General features: G+C 47.0%; 1 protein-coding gene across 3 annotated transcripts in view; it reads right to left on the bottom strand.

Annotated features, from left to right (window-relative positions):
• The window catches only part of RIN2 (Ras and Rab interactor 2), a 105,424-nt gene that overhangs the window by 30,262 nt on the left and 60,284 nt on the right, over positions 1-14,878 (bottom strand). For all 3 annotated transcript variants that reach the window (XM_087818890.1, XM_087818892.1, XM_087818891.1), the window contains 3 exons: positions 7,399-7,591; positions 4,048-4,159; positions 1,211-1,283 (listed from right to left, as the gene is read on the bottom strand). In XM_087818890.1, coding sequence (XP_087675016.1) covers positions 1,211-1,283; positions 4,048-4,159; positions 7,399-7,591 — 378 coding nt within the window. The remainder of the gene's footprint in view (positions 1-1,210; positions 1,284-4,047; positions 4,160-7,398; positions 7,592-14,878) is intronic.

Raw genomic sequence — 14,878 nt, 5'->3', positions numbered from 1 at the left:
ACTATGAAGAGTGATCCACTGGCCAACTTCACCTGTAACCGGCATGTTAAGTGTTGAAATTCACTCCCAGGGCCTGGGCAGCCTCCAGCCAGACCAGGTGCGGTCCCCTGGGGAAGGTGGAGGTTCCTCCACCCGCCTCCCATCTTGGGGCAGCAGATTTCCTCACACAAGCCAAGGGCTCCTGCCCACACCTTGGCAGGCTTCACAGGGATGCCCCTCTGAAATGATCTCCCACCCTAAAGCCATTGATTGTGTGGCTTCCCCTGGCCTGGTGGCCTCCCAGAGCAAACAGCTTAGTGCCTGCCCCTGAAGGGCCTAGTCCAACAGACACAAGGAACATCTAACTCAGTCTTTGAGAAAAAACCTGACTCTTAAATTAGCATAAAATAAACCCATCCCAAGTAAGAGATGGCTGTGAGACGTGATCTTTGAAAACAACCATTAGTAGCCCGTGCCCCCCGCCACTCTTTCAGCCGCAACAGTCACACAGAAAAGCAAAGGAGGCCAACTGAGCTCAGAGTGGGGGATGTCGGTCTCCACAGATAAAGGGTTTGGGTTCTTAATTGCTGAAAAAACACTTGATTGGAAAAACTGTGATGGCTACAAAGAAAAGAAAGAAAGAAGAGAATCTCATGCAACTCGCGCCCTCCTGACACTTGTGAACCTCATGATTTTTGGCTTAATTTCATGTTGACTGAAGCAGTGGCTTTAGTGATAGAAAGGACACGAGCACCCAATAGCCCTGAAGGACAGTGATGCACAATGTATAGGCTGGTTTAAGGAACCCACGTTTTTAGAATGAACTGTGCCCCTTGAAGAGTTTTCAGGAAAAGTATCAAGGACCTTCCAATGTTACAGGTTCACATCACTGGTCCCCTTCTCTCTGTGTGTGTGTAGGCGCATGTGCGTGCATGTGTGTGTTTCCCCCAGTCGATGGTTCTACATAAAAGGAGCCATGGGAGCCGCTGAGGAACAATAATCATATTAAATAATAAGATTTTTCATTAAGAAGGGGAAGGGTAATTATTTTGGTCTTAAGCCTGGCACAGTGGACTTGGTGACCATTTTATTTCAGTAGCTAATCCTTCCAGTGACATCTAATAGGTGGAAGCCTCCTAGATCCCTCTGCCCTGTTTTAATCAAGAAGCCTCGGGCCAGTTACGTTGCGAACCAAGCAGGTGTTGAAAATCATGAGAAAGAGAGGCCTTACCTGCTGATGCAGTAGAAAGCAATGAGCCGGAATAAATCCGCAAAACTGATTCCTGAGCCTTCCAGGGAAAAGGCTGGAAAAGAGAGATTTTGGAAACCAGCTGAGTGTCCCTGAGCATGTCCTAGGAAAGGAAAGCCCCTCCATTGTCGCCTGCTGCATGCATGGGACCATCCCAGGGCTCTCAAACAACTATTGTGCGGCTTATCGGAACCAGTTGTGAGGAGGGTGAGTGTCAGCTGGAAACGGGACATGAAGAGTAGATGGCCTAGAAACTCAGCCCCTGACTCACTCGGAGCACATGCTCCAATCCTGGTAAACAGACGGGAACACTCAAATTGCACAACTTTTTTTTTTGAAGTTCAGAATGCAAAGTTGGGCAGGGGTGAAGGGGTGAGTCTGGCTGGAGTGAGAGGCCATCAGCATATGACAGAGCTTGAGGACACCAAGGCCCCCACTGCCCTTGGCCCTCCTGAGATGGACCCCCAGGGTTCCATTCCCCTGTGCCAAACCAGGCCACGTCTGGTAAAGACACGGGGAAGAAGGCGCACAAAGCCTGAAGATAACACAAGATCTCCATAAGTCAGCTTCTGTTTAAATTCAGTCTGAAAAATTCTAAAGCCCATTTACATAGAATGCCCCCACCCACCACCACTGCCACCACCAAGCTCACGAGCTTCCTCACAGAGACGAGATGTTCTGGCGAGATATGTGCCACTTTGTACGTCTTCCAAATGGTGGAAGAGTGTGAGGTTTGGCTTCAGATATTCATGTATTTGCCAACCACTCCTCATGCCATTTTGGCTGAGGTGCCACTCAGGCAGTCATCCTTCCCCAAACACTCCAAATATCCTCAGCTTTGTGAAGATTTCTCATTTCCTCAAGCAAATGAGGTTTTCTCCCTTTTATAACACTCCATGTCCTCATTTATTTTGCTTATTATTTGCTTATATGGTATTATTTTGCTTACCCGGTATTTCTGTAGCAGCCAAAACACACCTATGCCTCCACACATACACCACGAGAGAGCGACAGAAACACGCACGAGCGCCACGATTTAGTGAGTTAAGAAGGAGGGAACCACTTGGGGTGGGTTAACATCTCTAAGCCTTGGTTTTCTCATCTGTAAAATGGACAATAATAGCACTTTCCTTGTCTGCCATAAGGGTAGTAGTGGGAACTGAAATTTTTAAAAAATGGAGTAATTTATGTGAAAACAATCTATACAAATATAAGGTGGTATTTATTATTAAACCACATTTTCCTGGTGCTATGACAAAATAGCTGTGTGTTCTCATAGCAGGTCCTTCCTTTTCTAATCCACCTCAATTCTCAATTCGTAGAGAAGACAGGTGCTGGGAAGGGGCCATCACAGCGAGACCAGGGCCTGTGGCAACTAGCTATGGCTACCGTCCTGCTTTGTGCGTAGTAGTTCTTCAAACCACTTTAAGTGCCATGGGAAGGAATACAGAAGTGACAGGGATCTTGACAAAAGAGGGAGGAAACCCTTTAGCTGGGAGGGACCTAAGAAGAACATCAAGAAGTCACTAATGGGGTTTCCAGACTAACTTGTCATGGTTAACTTTGGATATTAGAAGATACTTAAAAACAAGTTCTTGGCTGGCAGACTTCCGAAAGCCAATTCAGCACTGCCTTTTCCAGTTAATATTTAATTCATTATCTTTAAAACGGTAGGTTTGAAATCTATCTTCTGATTACTTCCTAATGTAAATAAACTGGTACGGATCACTCACCAGGTTTCATGACTATTCCTGGGTCTGCACGTGGAAGTTTTTCCCTGGCATCAGTGACCTTGAGAGACCTAGAGGAAAACATCTAGGGACCCAGCTGAACTTGAGGCTGGGGGGTTTCACTTCTGCTGGAGATGTCTCCTCCAGACTCAATTAAAAGCCACTTGGCTGAGTGAGACTAGGAAGGTCGGTCTGAGTAGAATTCCATACCTGCCCTTAAACTGACCTTGATACCTTCAGGTTCTGCAAATGCAGGGACCGAGGCTCCCTTCAGTCAAAACTGAGAAGTGAGAATCCTGGACTCAGTCTCGCTATTGAAACAGTCAACAGGTTTCCAAACCTGCTCCCCTGGCCTTCTCACTTCAGCCTGCTAACCTGTGATTTCCATGAAGCCTTTCCCTTTGGGGTGCAGATCTCTCTTCCAATCCTTCTGGGAGGCTGGCAATACCTCACAACTATGTGTTCCCTTCTTAATTTAAAACTTGGCCCCCTGATATTTCACATTTCCAGTAACCAAAGAATAGCAGGAAGAAAAACAATGCTATTTGAACACTGCTCTCCCCTCAAAACTTCAGTTAATTTTTCCAAAGGGATGGATCCTGCCTCTGATTTGCTGCATTTCACAGAAAACTGAGCAGCGATTGCCTGGAGGGACACATCTGCTCAAGGATTATTCACAAAGATGTGCAGACACATGTTTCAGGATTAGATCCCATAGAGACAGCCTGCCCCGCAGCTTAGTCATCAGCAAACCTGGGCACCAAATCCATGCTCTGCTTCCCGGCAAGGAGGTGAGGAAGCCAACCCGTTAAGCCTCTGCCCTACGCCAAGCAACAGGCAGCACACTTTGCACATAGGTTGTTTAACTGAACTGTTAACAACTCTCTGAGGTTACGATCAGCCCAAAATACAGACAAGAAAACTGAGGTTCCTAGGGTATGTTACCTGCCCCATCAGTGAACAAACGACAATCAGTGAACAGAACTCAGATCCATGTCTGTCTGCCTCAAAGCACAGGATCTTTTCACTTGCTCGAGAAGCCTGAGGCCCTCCTGTCAACCAGGACCTGACCACCCAGTGACCACTTACTGTATGTGCTTTCCTTAATGGCAAATTCCTTGAGCGGGGCTCCAAATTCACAGGGCAGGCGAAGTGAGAGGACTTTCTTCTGCATTTTGGTGGATTTATGAACCAGGAAAATCTAGGAGGGAAAAAAATTCAAGCTTAGGAAACATCTAGAAGGTTGGAACCTGGGCATATGATTTTCTGTATATCTAACACCCACAAATAGAGTCCCCTTTATAGCTGAACTGCAAGGCTCAGTGCAGGGCACTCTGTTCCCTGAGAAAGGGGTGATATGCAGCAAGCATTCCATAGATGCATTTCCTTGGTAACTGACTTCCATGGAATCCCACTTTCCCTTGGACAGAACCTTCTCCATAAGCTAAGAGCTCCCTTAATCTGCAGAAGCATTTTCAGTTCAGTGACTATTTTTGCATGACACGTTCTCTAGCTTGGCCTTATATGGGTATCTTGGTTGATGAAACCTGGATTTGAAACACAGGCAACATGGCAAGACTATGGGTGATAATTGGGAGCTCAGTGACTAATTTGGCTCATGGGTGTATTTACGATAGAGATTCGAATTTGTTGTCAACAACGAATAGACAGGAGGGTTTTTATTGTTTTGTTTTTCACATTAAAATCTGAATTTCTAGCTTCTCTTGGAAAATGGGATGACATGGCAAGACCAGGCATGGCAACAATCCCCTGGAGCCCAGATCCGGCTGCTCCGTTTGGAAGGTGGGTAGCTGTGCTCTGAAATTCACCGCAGACAACACCAAGGCTTGCGGTCCGTTTACTCCCGACTCACTGCACTTTCGACAGCTCCCTCCAGGTCCTGATGTCTTCAGACACGTGCTTTAAACCAGCCCAACTCCCAGTCCTGATGTCTCAGGACACCTTTCTGGCCTCCGTCACTGCAGAGGCAAGTATGCCATCTACTGCTATTCAGTGCCCTGCATAATTCAAAATCGAGAGCACGGGGGCACCATTCACCTAGACGACACACAAGACAGGGTTCCCTAGAGTGCAGAGCAGTGGCCTGGCTGAGTCCTGGTTCCCTTTGTAGTACAGGACCCTTCTCCAAGGATCCTACACTGTCCTGGTTCTTTAGCCCCTTCTCTTCTTTCCCCTGCATTTGAACTGTGCTCTTCGTTCCCCTACCATTCTTTATATTTTCTACCTAATCTTCACTTCGGTCTGTATGTTCAGTCAATCGCTCCTAAGAAACATTTTTTGAAGGGAAAGTTATGGGAATGGGGTGTTTGGTAAGGAGTGAAATAGGAAGACCTTTGAGTTCCTTGTTTCCTCCTAGCACCATGAGGAGGGAGCCATGGAATTTATCCAGTAGCCAGTTCTGGGAGTCCAGGTTCTTGGGACACTCCAAAATTGAAGCCAGTGTTTCCTAAATACTATCCTGATGGGTGAAAGCTCAAAGAACTGCTGGGAGGTAGTTGCTGGTTGGTGGAAAAGAAATAATATTCCCTTATGCAGGTGGGGATCTCTTTGAGCTTTGGGGGTCAGGGAGAGCACAACCTCTAGGCCTTATTTCCTGAGTCTCTGCAGCCTTTGATCAGGACTCAGTGATGTACGGCCCGCAGACCAAATCCATCCTGCCAACTGTTCTTGTAAACAAAGTTTTAGCGAAACACAGACACGCTCATTCATTCAACATTATCTCTGGCTGCGTCTGCATTACAAGGCGGAGTTGAGTGGTTGCGACAGAGACTGTATGGCTCACGAAGCCAAATATATTTACACTCTGGTCCTCTACAGAAACAGTTTGCAGGCCCCTGTCTTAGGCTGAACATTAACCAAGGATGGTGGACACCCCAGGGACCCGTGCCACCATGGCCAGTCTTTCCAATCTCCCTCTCGCACCTGCTTTTCCTGCTTTTCAGCATTCAGGCTTCTTCTGGGGCATCTGGCCTCTCCTGGTCCATGCTGCTCATGTCCTCACCCTGCCCTCAGCCCGCCCCATCTCATCAGGCGGGCCCTGGCCCGGGATCAAGTAGGTGGCTAGAGAGAACATCCTGCCCGATTCGTTCCCTGCCAGGTCTCAGCAGGAATGGACGTGCCTCACACCAGACGGGGAATGGCTGCCTAGCAACAGGGCCGCCTCCTCCTTCAGAATTTTTGGCAGAAAAGCAGGAGCAGACAACTCCACTTCCAAAAAGTGGGGGCCTCGCAGAAGGGGTTCTGGCTCATCCAGACCAAAACCCAGAGGGAACAACCCCGCGTGCTGGCCAAGGACCCCTCCGCAAAGGTGATCAAATGCTGCGCCTGTCACCCTGAGCATGTTCCAACAGAGTTCTCAGTCCTGTCTGTTTCTGTGAGATGAGAAACAAAGACTCACTTATAAGTCCAAGAGCGGTGACAGGCAGGCTCTGGCCGAAAGGAAACCCAAAAGTTTACTTTCACGCCCAATTGTTACAACATTCCTCAGCCAGCTACTGATGAAGTTTTGTCCTTGCCTTTCCATCTACTTCTTAACTTCTATCTCCTGCCCTGTGTTGTTTCAAGTCTGATTTGATCTGGGATTTATTGTAGTTACCCCTTTTTTCTGGAAGCAGGCGTTGAATACAAGCACTGTCCAACAGGACTTGCTGTGATGAAGGGGATGTTCTATGTTCTGCACCATCCTATCCGGCAGCCTCCCGTGGCTAGTGGAACGGAGGAACTGAATGTTTGGTTTAATTTTATTTAATAAATATCAATTTAAATAGCCACATGGGGCAAGTGGCTACCATACTAGATAGCAAATGATATACCAATCACTGAATAACTTTTTTTTTTTAGGAAGTTCTATAGAGTTGTGGCCTGGTCTTGATTAAGATGAGACAGACTTGAGTAGGTAGCAGCTGAAGAAACTGAATTGGACTTTGATCCATGTGGAAAGCCACTGAGAAAGCCCAAGGAAACTCACCATCATCGGCCAGAGCAGACACGTCTATGGACAAAGAACTTTTGAAGGTCGGGTCCCAAGTTGGATGATGGTTGGGCCCTGGCAGGGTTCCCAGGCTCAGAATGAAAGTAAAACATCAGGGACAAGTAACACCCCACAACCAGGCTGTTCCTCAAAGTCTGGTCTTAAGAAGCGAGGCCCAGGGCCTCTGGCCAGCAGCCCCTCCTCATTACCGAGGTGCCCTGTGACCCTGCTGAGCCCTGCACTGCCCACGGTAACTGAGCAGATCGAGTCAGAAAGACAGACTGTGAAGGGCTCTGTTCCTGGGAGCTGCTCCAGACTTTCCCTGCATTGCAACCCAGTTACGCATCGGAAGCCGTGTTCCCTACAGGCTGCAAAGAACTTTCTAGAACCCCAAGTCTCTCTCTGGAAGGATGCAGCAGTGCTGCCCACCCTGTGGTTCCGCGTCTTACCCCCGGAGGCTGGGACTGGAGGACCTCGGCCGCCTCCTCCTCGCTCAGGCTCAGCTGCAGCCAGACGGGGTGGGTGTGAAGCAGCCGGTCCAAAATGCTGAGCCTGCTGGCGAGGCCGTCACAGCCAGCGTCCCAGGGACAGCTCTTCACATCCTTTTCTTTGGAACAGCCATCGTCCTTGTGCCTTACCATGCTAGGAAAGAGAGACGCGGTAGGGGTCAGATGGCTGCGGCGTGATCTCCCCCGCACGGGGACTGTCCTACAATCTCGGGGGCTAGGCCCGTCACAGCGCGCCCCATTCATTCTGTCATCACCCCCTCCTTCGTCGTCCTCTCCACACTGGAAGGCTTGAGGGCAGACACCGTGTCGTATTCCACTCCGTCGCCCTAATATGATAGGGTACACTCAACGACACTCCACACACCCAACCTCCTATTTCTAACCCAGTTTTGTGAAGATTCTAAACATCCTGAACGCTGTCTAGTCTGTCTTCTGGCATCAGATATGTCTCCCTTTGGGCACAGAACCCTAAGTGCTAAGTTCCACATGGGAGCCATCAAGTCCTAAAGCTCAAAAGACTATATCATAAGAATGACCATGGCATGCTCTAGGGACAAAAACAAAACATTCACACGCACACACGCTCGTTTGGCGCCCAAATGACTTGCACTGCATTTCTTTTCACACACTTAGGTATTGTTATTACTAATATTATTTATAATGAAAACTTACAGTGAATTTTTTCAGGTTTCCCAGGCAATCCCAACATGCTATGCTATTCGTAAAATCATATTGACATTATTGATAATCACCATAAAGTGGAAATAGCCCAAATTTCTATCAGGTAACGAACGGATAAATAAAATGTGGTAGAGCCATACTTTTTTCCAGTGTAATATTCATTCTTTTTATGGATAAAGTACTGATCCATGCTACAACGTGGAGGAATCTTAGAGACGTGCTAAGTGAAAACCCCCAGATACAGAAGAACAAATATTCTGATTCTGTGAATATGAACTGTCCAGATAGACAAATATATGCCGACAGAAAGATTGGTGGCTGCCTGGGACTGGGAAGGGGTGTAGGATGGGTAGTGACTGCACATGAGTATGGAGTTTCTTTCTGAGGAAATAAAGAAGTTCTGGAATGAGATGTGCTGATGGTTGTATAACTGTGAATATACTGAAAACAGATGAATTGTACACATTAAATTTTGAATTGTATGTTATATGAGTGAAATCTCAATCAAAAAATCATATTGACTTCCATCGTTGCCTTTGGTCCCAACATTAACCCTATTATTTATTGAGCATTTAGTCTCCATTTTACAAATGAGGAAACTGAGGCCCCAAGAAGTTATCAAGCTGTCCAGAATTATAAATAGCCAGGAGATGGCAGAACTAGAAATTCAAGTGGTCTGGTGTTCACCTAACTCTGCAGGTAAAGAGTAAGATCACAAACACAGGACAGTCTGCACCCATGTGGTGTGTACCTTCAGCAAGGCCTTTCGCAAACATTTTCTCATTTACTCCCCTCAACAGCCCTGAAAGGAAGGTCCTAGGATCCCAGTTTAAAAAGAGAGGACCAGGAGGCTCAGGCTGATTGAGTAACTTGCTCAAACATGCCTGTGTTAAGAGAGAGAAGGTGGAAATTCCAGTCCAAGGCTGCTTCAGCTCTGGAGTCTCTTCTCCCCCATGCTCAGATCTCTCCCTCTCCCTGGCTCTCAATGAGCTGATCATCAACACTGGTCCTGGAGGAGCCAGTGGGAACATCAGGCTTGACCATTCATGTCTGAAGGGCCAGATTCAGGCTGGGGTACACATGGTCTTCAAATGTCTAAAACCCCCCAAGCCCCAAATGTGTAGCCTGGATGAAGTCTTCAACGTGAGAAAGATGGGTGATGGTTCCGAGTGTGCGGTGAGAGTGGGGTAGGAGGTGTGCCTTTTCCATTTGGACCACTCCACTCCGAGGCAGGTGCACTGAATATGGAAGACGTCCATCTAAGGTGACCATTTTGGGGTATGCTGATTCAATAACCACCCCCATAATGGACAGCCTGTGGGCTGGCCAGAAACCCCATGCTAACTTCTCCCATACACCTTCTTGACTTTCTACCCATCTAAAGACTCCTGCTTCACCTCAAGAGTTCCATTTCGTTTGCTCTCAAATATGTGAATGTTTTCCTTTACCTCTGCTTTATGTTTCCAGATGGGAGAATCTGCCAAAAAGGGGCAGTTTCTCATTGTGCAAATTCCAGGGCCTCTGGGTATTTGAAGCGAATCTTTGCAGCTAATAAGAACAAACTCTTCAAAATGAACCTGGTGTTAAAATTCCTTTCACATTAGGTAAGAGGAGACTTTAGACCAGTGATTCTCAACCCTGGCTGCCCATTAAAATCGCCTGGGGAGCTTAAAAACATTTTGATGGCCAGACTGAACCCAGATCAAATAAATTATACACATGGGGTAGGACGCAAGCAACAGAATTTTTTCAGGTTTCCCAGACAATCCCAACATGCAGCCAAGTTTACAACCACTGCTTTGGATCAGCCCTTGAATCTACATAAGAATCACCTGGAGTTTGTTAAGCCTCAGATTTCTGGTTTCAGCCCCCAGATATTCTGATCCTGCAGGGTTGGGGTGGGCCTGAGACTCTGCATTTTCACCAAGGTCTGGGTGACATTGCCAGTCTGAGCACTTGCTTGAGACCTAAGAGCAAAATGTGCACTTGAACTCAGATCCAGTTATGTGGCTTTTTTTTTTGGGGGGGGGGGAGTAACATGACACTGAAATAATTGAGAACTCAAATAAAATAACATTTCATTCCTGCCGTCTCAGGTTGGCAACATTTTACCAAGACCAAATTCTATAGTCTCTAAACAGCAATCCTAACACTTAGGTGTGCTGGGATAAATGTGCTGGGACAAACGTGCTTCCTTAGGAAGAAGGGCATCCCTGTGATGCCTCAGTTGTTTCAAGAAGCTAAAAAGCCTTTGTTCTGACAACTGACCTCAGCCTACAAAGCCAGGGCCTCCACAGGGAGTTGAGAAATAAGATTCATGGGGCCTCATAAAGGAGCAACCATAAATTAGACCTTGTCTTTGCAAATGACTAAGCCGGTGCCTTTAGTCAGTTGGCTATTATTTGAGGTTTATGGCCTGTTATTACAGAACAAATTGCCTTTTATCAGCCAACCTGAAAGACAACCTTCAGGAAAGAAGTGATGAAGGAAATGTTGAACCTGCAGTGAATGCTGCTGGTGCCCTGCCCAGTCGCCCTTTCTCGGATCGGGCAGCCATGCCCTGCTGCCCCGTTTTCCTGAACACACCTGGGAAGTTATGCTCTCCCCTGGGAGCCGAAGCACTGCTGATATGGGGTGCAGAGGAGCGGGCCTCTTGCCTACAGGTAGGACAACTCTGGGGTGCTATTCACGCTTCAGAGCTCCCTGTGGGATCCGGCTGAGGCTAGACTTGAGCTGGCCCCATATCTTTGCCTGGTTTCGCCCCCCCCCCCCCCCCCGTTCCATCCCGGCCCCCTCAATCCTTCACACACTGCTCCTGAGAGCTTCTCTCAAATCACGGCCCAAGAATCCCTGTCTCAGGTTCTGCTATTAGGGAATTCCAGCTAAAACAGAAGCTGATGAGATAAGAGAAATCAGAAATTCCTAAGACAGATGTCTGCTTGCAAATATAAGGGAGGGCAAACAATGAGTGGCTTATAAAAGATAAAACAATGTGGTCTAACCTGAGGGACTGATGATGACGTGGTCACAGTGGGATGGCCGCGGGAGAGACCCACCTCTCTCTTTCTGAGCTTCGCCTTTCTAATCTGCAAGTGGCAACTCCACCACCATGGGGAATAGATGCAAGCACGAGTCACGAGGGGGCACTAACAGGAGTAGCTGGAGAGCTTAGGGAGCAGAACATTCGCCATCTTAACATATCACCCCACAGGTTGCTTATCATGAAGAGGAAAAGGGACCCTGACAGTCAGTGGAGAAACCTGGCAGACGCCATCAGCCTCCAAAACATGTGACACTCGCCGATGCTCTGAGGAGTCTCCTAACCTCGACTTGCAGCCTAGCAGGTAGCCGAGCAGACACTAACCTTTGCTTACAGTTTATAACTTTGCCTCGATTAACCTGTGACCCCACTTAGATCATTCTAAAATTCATAAGGTTTGCGTAACGCTCTCTTGTAACTTGCTGACAGTCTCACAGAAAGGCGGAGGCTTCGTGAGATGTCTGTCCATCCGTACCCACGCAGCCCTGGCGCTGATGGCTGCCGGCCGGGACTGCTTTCCAGAAACAGGCCCAGGATGTTTTTTTGGCAGGACCGGGGGTGAACCCGTTGAAAGCGCCTGCGACTGGCTGCAGCGGCCTGAAGGACCTCCAGTGACCTCCTCATGAACTTTCCTCACTGACCCTCTTTGTAATACTAAAATCTCCACCCTGGGGCAGAGATTTTCCGCCACTCTTGAACATGCGATGTATGTACAGCCATGTTTCCTGATTGCAAGTGTGCTGGTGTCCCTGTCTGCACACACAATGACCAGGTCCACCCTGACGTTTATGCAGGATTTCCCCTAATAAAGATGGATTAGGTGCTCTGCCAGGGACACGATCCCTGGACCACGATCCCCGTGTGTCCTTGCCTGCTGGCTTGCATGACCAAGTTCCTTCTTATGAAATCACCTCGAAGCTGTTGCTGGGCTGGAACTACTGAGGATTCGGACCTGGTTCGGCCTGGGAACAGAGGCTATAATATCACCTGGGTAGTTTTCCTACCCCCAAATGTGTTTAGCCTGAATCTACACAAGAGGAAACAATCACACAAATTGAAGTTCACGCACTTTCTGCAAAACCACTGGCCTGAAGGCTTCAAATGTCAGTATCATTAAAAAAAAAAAAAAGCTGTGGGATTCCTGTAGATAAAAGAAAATAAAGAGACGTCATAACTATGTCGTGGGCACGCAACTGATCACATGGCCTAAGACTAACAAACCAGCTCTAAAGGACAGTTAGGGCCATTTGTATCTTAGATGATATTACACTGATGGTTATTTTCCTGAGTATGATCATTTTAATATGGTTATGCAGGAAAATATTCTTGTTCTTAAGAGATGCATACTGAAGAATTTAGGGACAAAGTGTGAAAATGTTGGAAAGTGTCAAAGACTCAGCCCCCAATTCCCTCAGAAAAAAAAAAAAAAAAAAAAAAAGGGTAGAAGTCTAGAGGTAAAGAAGATATGGCAAAATTTCAACAACTGGTGAATTTAAGTGAACAGTACTATTCCGGCAACTTTTCTATAACGTTTGAAATTTCTCAAAGTAACAGGTTGGGGGAAATGGGAAAATATTTACCATCTCGTCGGGCTTTTATGCATATAAAACTCATTTATTTTTTTCAACTATCACTGCTATTTTTAAGTGTCTAGGTCTGCTTTCATGGGGAGATGAAGCTCAAGGTTGAATTCAGTGAGACCCACGCCCACATGTAAAAGTACTAGGCAAGCGCAGAATGCTCTACAATGTTAGGAGCCTCTGGGGGCAGAAAGCAAACGCTAGGAAACTCTATACTATCTCCGCCCCCATTCCAACCACCCCAGGCCTCAGGGTTCTGGAGCATATTAGCCCACTCAGCCGGCAGGGCTTGCCAGCACCAGCTACATTCTGGTCATACCCAATTTAAGACTCTCCAGAGTGTGGGAGGAGTGGCCTTTCCACTCGGCCGCATTCCCTTCATTCCCAGGCCAGGTGTTAATGGCCGAGGCAGGTGCAAGAGTAAGTGACTGTAGAAAGTGCGCTCTAGTGTAGCAAGGCAGGAGGGTAAAAAGCTAGGAAAAGTCCTTGGCAAGCAGAATGGGGAAACTGAGACAGAGAGCTGAACAAACTGCCCAAGCAATTTACAGCCAGATACAGAAGGCCAGCTTCCTAGAGATAACCTCTAGGCCACTGTTGTACTTCAGTCCAGCTCCAGAAAAGCAGCAAAACAAGGTGGGCAACGCCAGGATCAACTGCAATGACTAATGACTCCAGCCCCGGCACTGGCCAATCAGTAGACCATGACCCTGAAAGAGCACACCTGGAAAACTAATGAATATTCTGCTGAAACCCTCCTGAGACCTCTCCTAAAATTCCCGCTGGCAAGGGAGAGAGAAAGCCCTTGAGACTAAAGATGCTCTTTTTAGAGCATGCCCATGCTTTTCCTTTCTCTGGTGTGAACTTTCTCCTAAACTCTAAGAGTCCCCATGAGATTTGCAACCAGGGGAGCAGTGGGCAGCAGCAGCTCCCGCCAGGCTAACCCCCTGAACCTGTCTCCGAGGCCCCCTTTCCTCTGACTTCGCAGTGAGCTAAAGCAGCCCAGCCTGGGCTCTCCTGTTGCTTCCTCTATGTTAAGCCCTTCCCTGTTTCACAATCTCCAGCTTTAATAAACATACCCTCAAAGTCACCTGGACTTGTGTTGTGAAATCTTTCCTGTATGAGGTCAAGAATCCACACACTACCAGCAGGCTGGCCCTGTTCAGGGCCAGGTCCCCTTTCTGGTAACAGTAGGACAGGCAGAAAGCCACTAGGCCTAATTTTATTCAATTTCACAGAATCAGATGCATCTCAGAGAAACCAATAACTTAGAGCCATTTCCAAATGATGCTCATTCTTCCCCAAATCCAGAATTCCAGAAGGTGGCATAATCTATTAACTCAGCTTTTGGTGACCAGGATACTCAGAAAGGCTCTGTAGCACTTCCCAGGACACCACCTCCCTTCCCAGTACATCACCCCCCTTCCCAAGCTCCATCCCCAGCAATACAGCGGAGGTGCATTCCTTGACTTTACTGTCCAGTCTTTTTTCCCCCCTCAAATGAATGACAATTCACAAAGCAATACATAACACAGATAAAACTTCGATGTGAGGTTGTTTCTGTGGAAAAATGACTGGTGTAGTAAATACAGTCAACAACCTCCTCTACATAAGAATGTAATATGTATAAGAATATAAAAATCTTATTTTGTTCAAGAGCAAAAATAAAGTTTAAGAGGACTTTATATCAAGCAAAATGCCAAGTTATTGCTGTCAACAAGGCTGGTATACGTCCATTTGGCTGACTGTCTCAGCACTGGTGCAGTGCTCTGGACGGCTCTGTCCTCAGTTAGGACATAGGGACAAAACAAGATACACACAAAAACCAGAAAGGCCCCCAAACCTTCTCTATGTGATTTAAAAACACTCCTTCATTAAGCTGAACAATTATATGTTTTAAATGGACAATTTGTATCCACAATCATGATAAGATGAGCTTGATTACTGTTGAAGGACAAGATTTGTTTCGATTAAATATTTAAAATGTACTAAGAATTTACCTTTCTACAGCAGACTGTTCCATCATAGTTCTACCAAAGAAGAGATTGTTACAGTAAATTATTAACTTGTGAAAACCTCTCACAGAATGAATGGCAAGTCCTCTGTGGCTGATCAGGCAATG

Source organism: Miniopterus natalensis, chromosome 7 (genome assembly GCF_054644295.1).
Source record: "Miniopterus natalensis isolate mMinNat1 chromosome 7, mMinNat1.hap1, whole genome shotgun sequence".
NCBI classification, from domain to species: Eukaryota; Metazoa; Chordata; class Mammalia; order Chiroptera; family Miniopteridae; genus Miniopterus; species Miniopterus natalensis.
The sequence above is the reverse complement of the archived record's forward strand: the minus strand, read 5'-3'. Positions and strand labels throughout refer to the sequence as shown.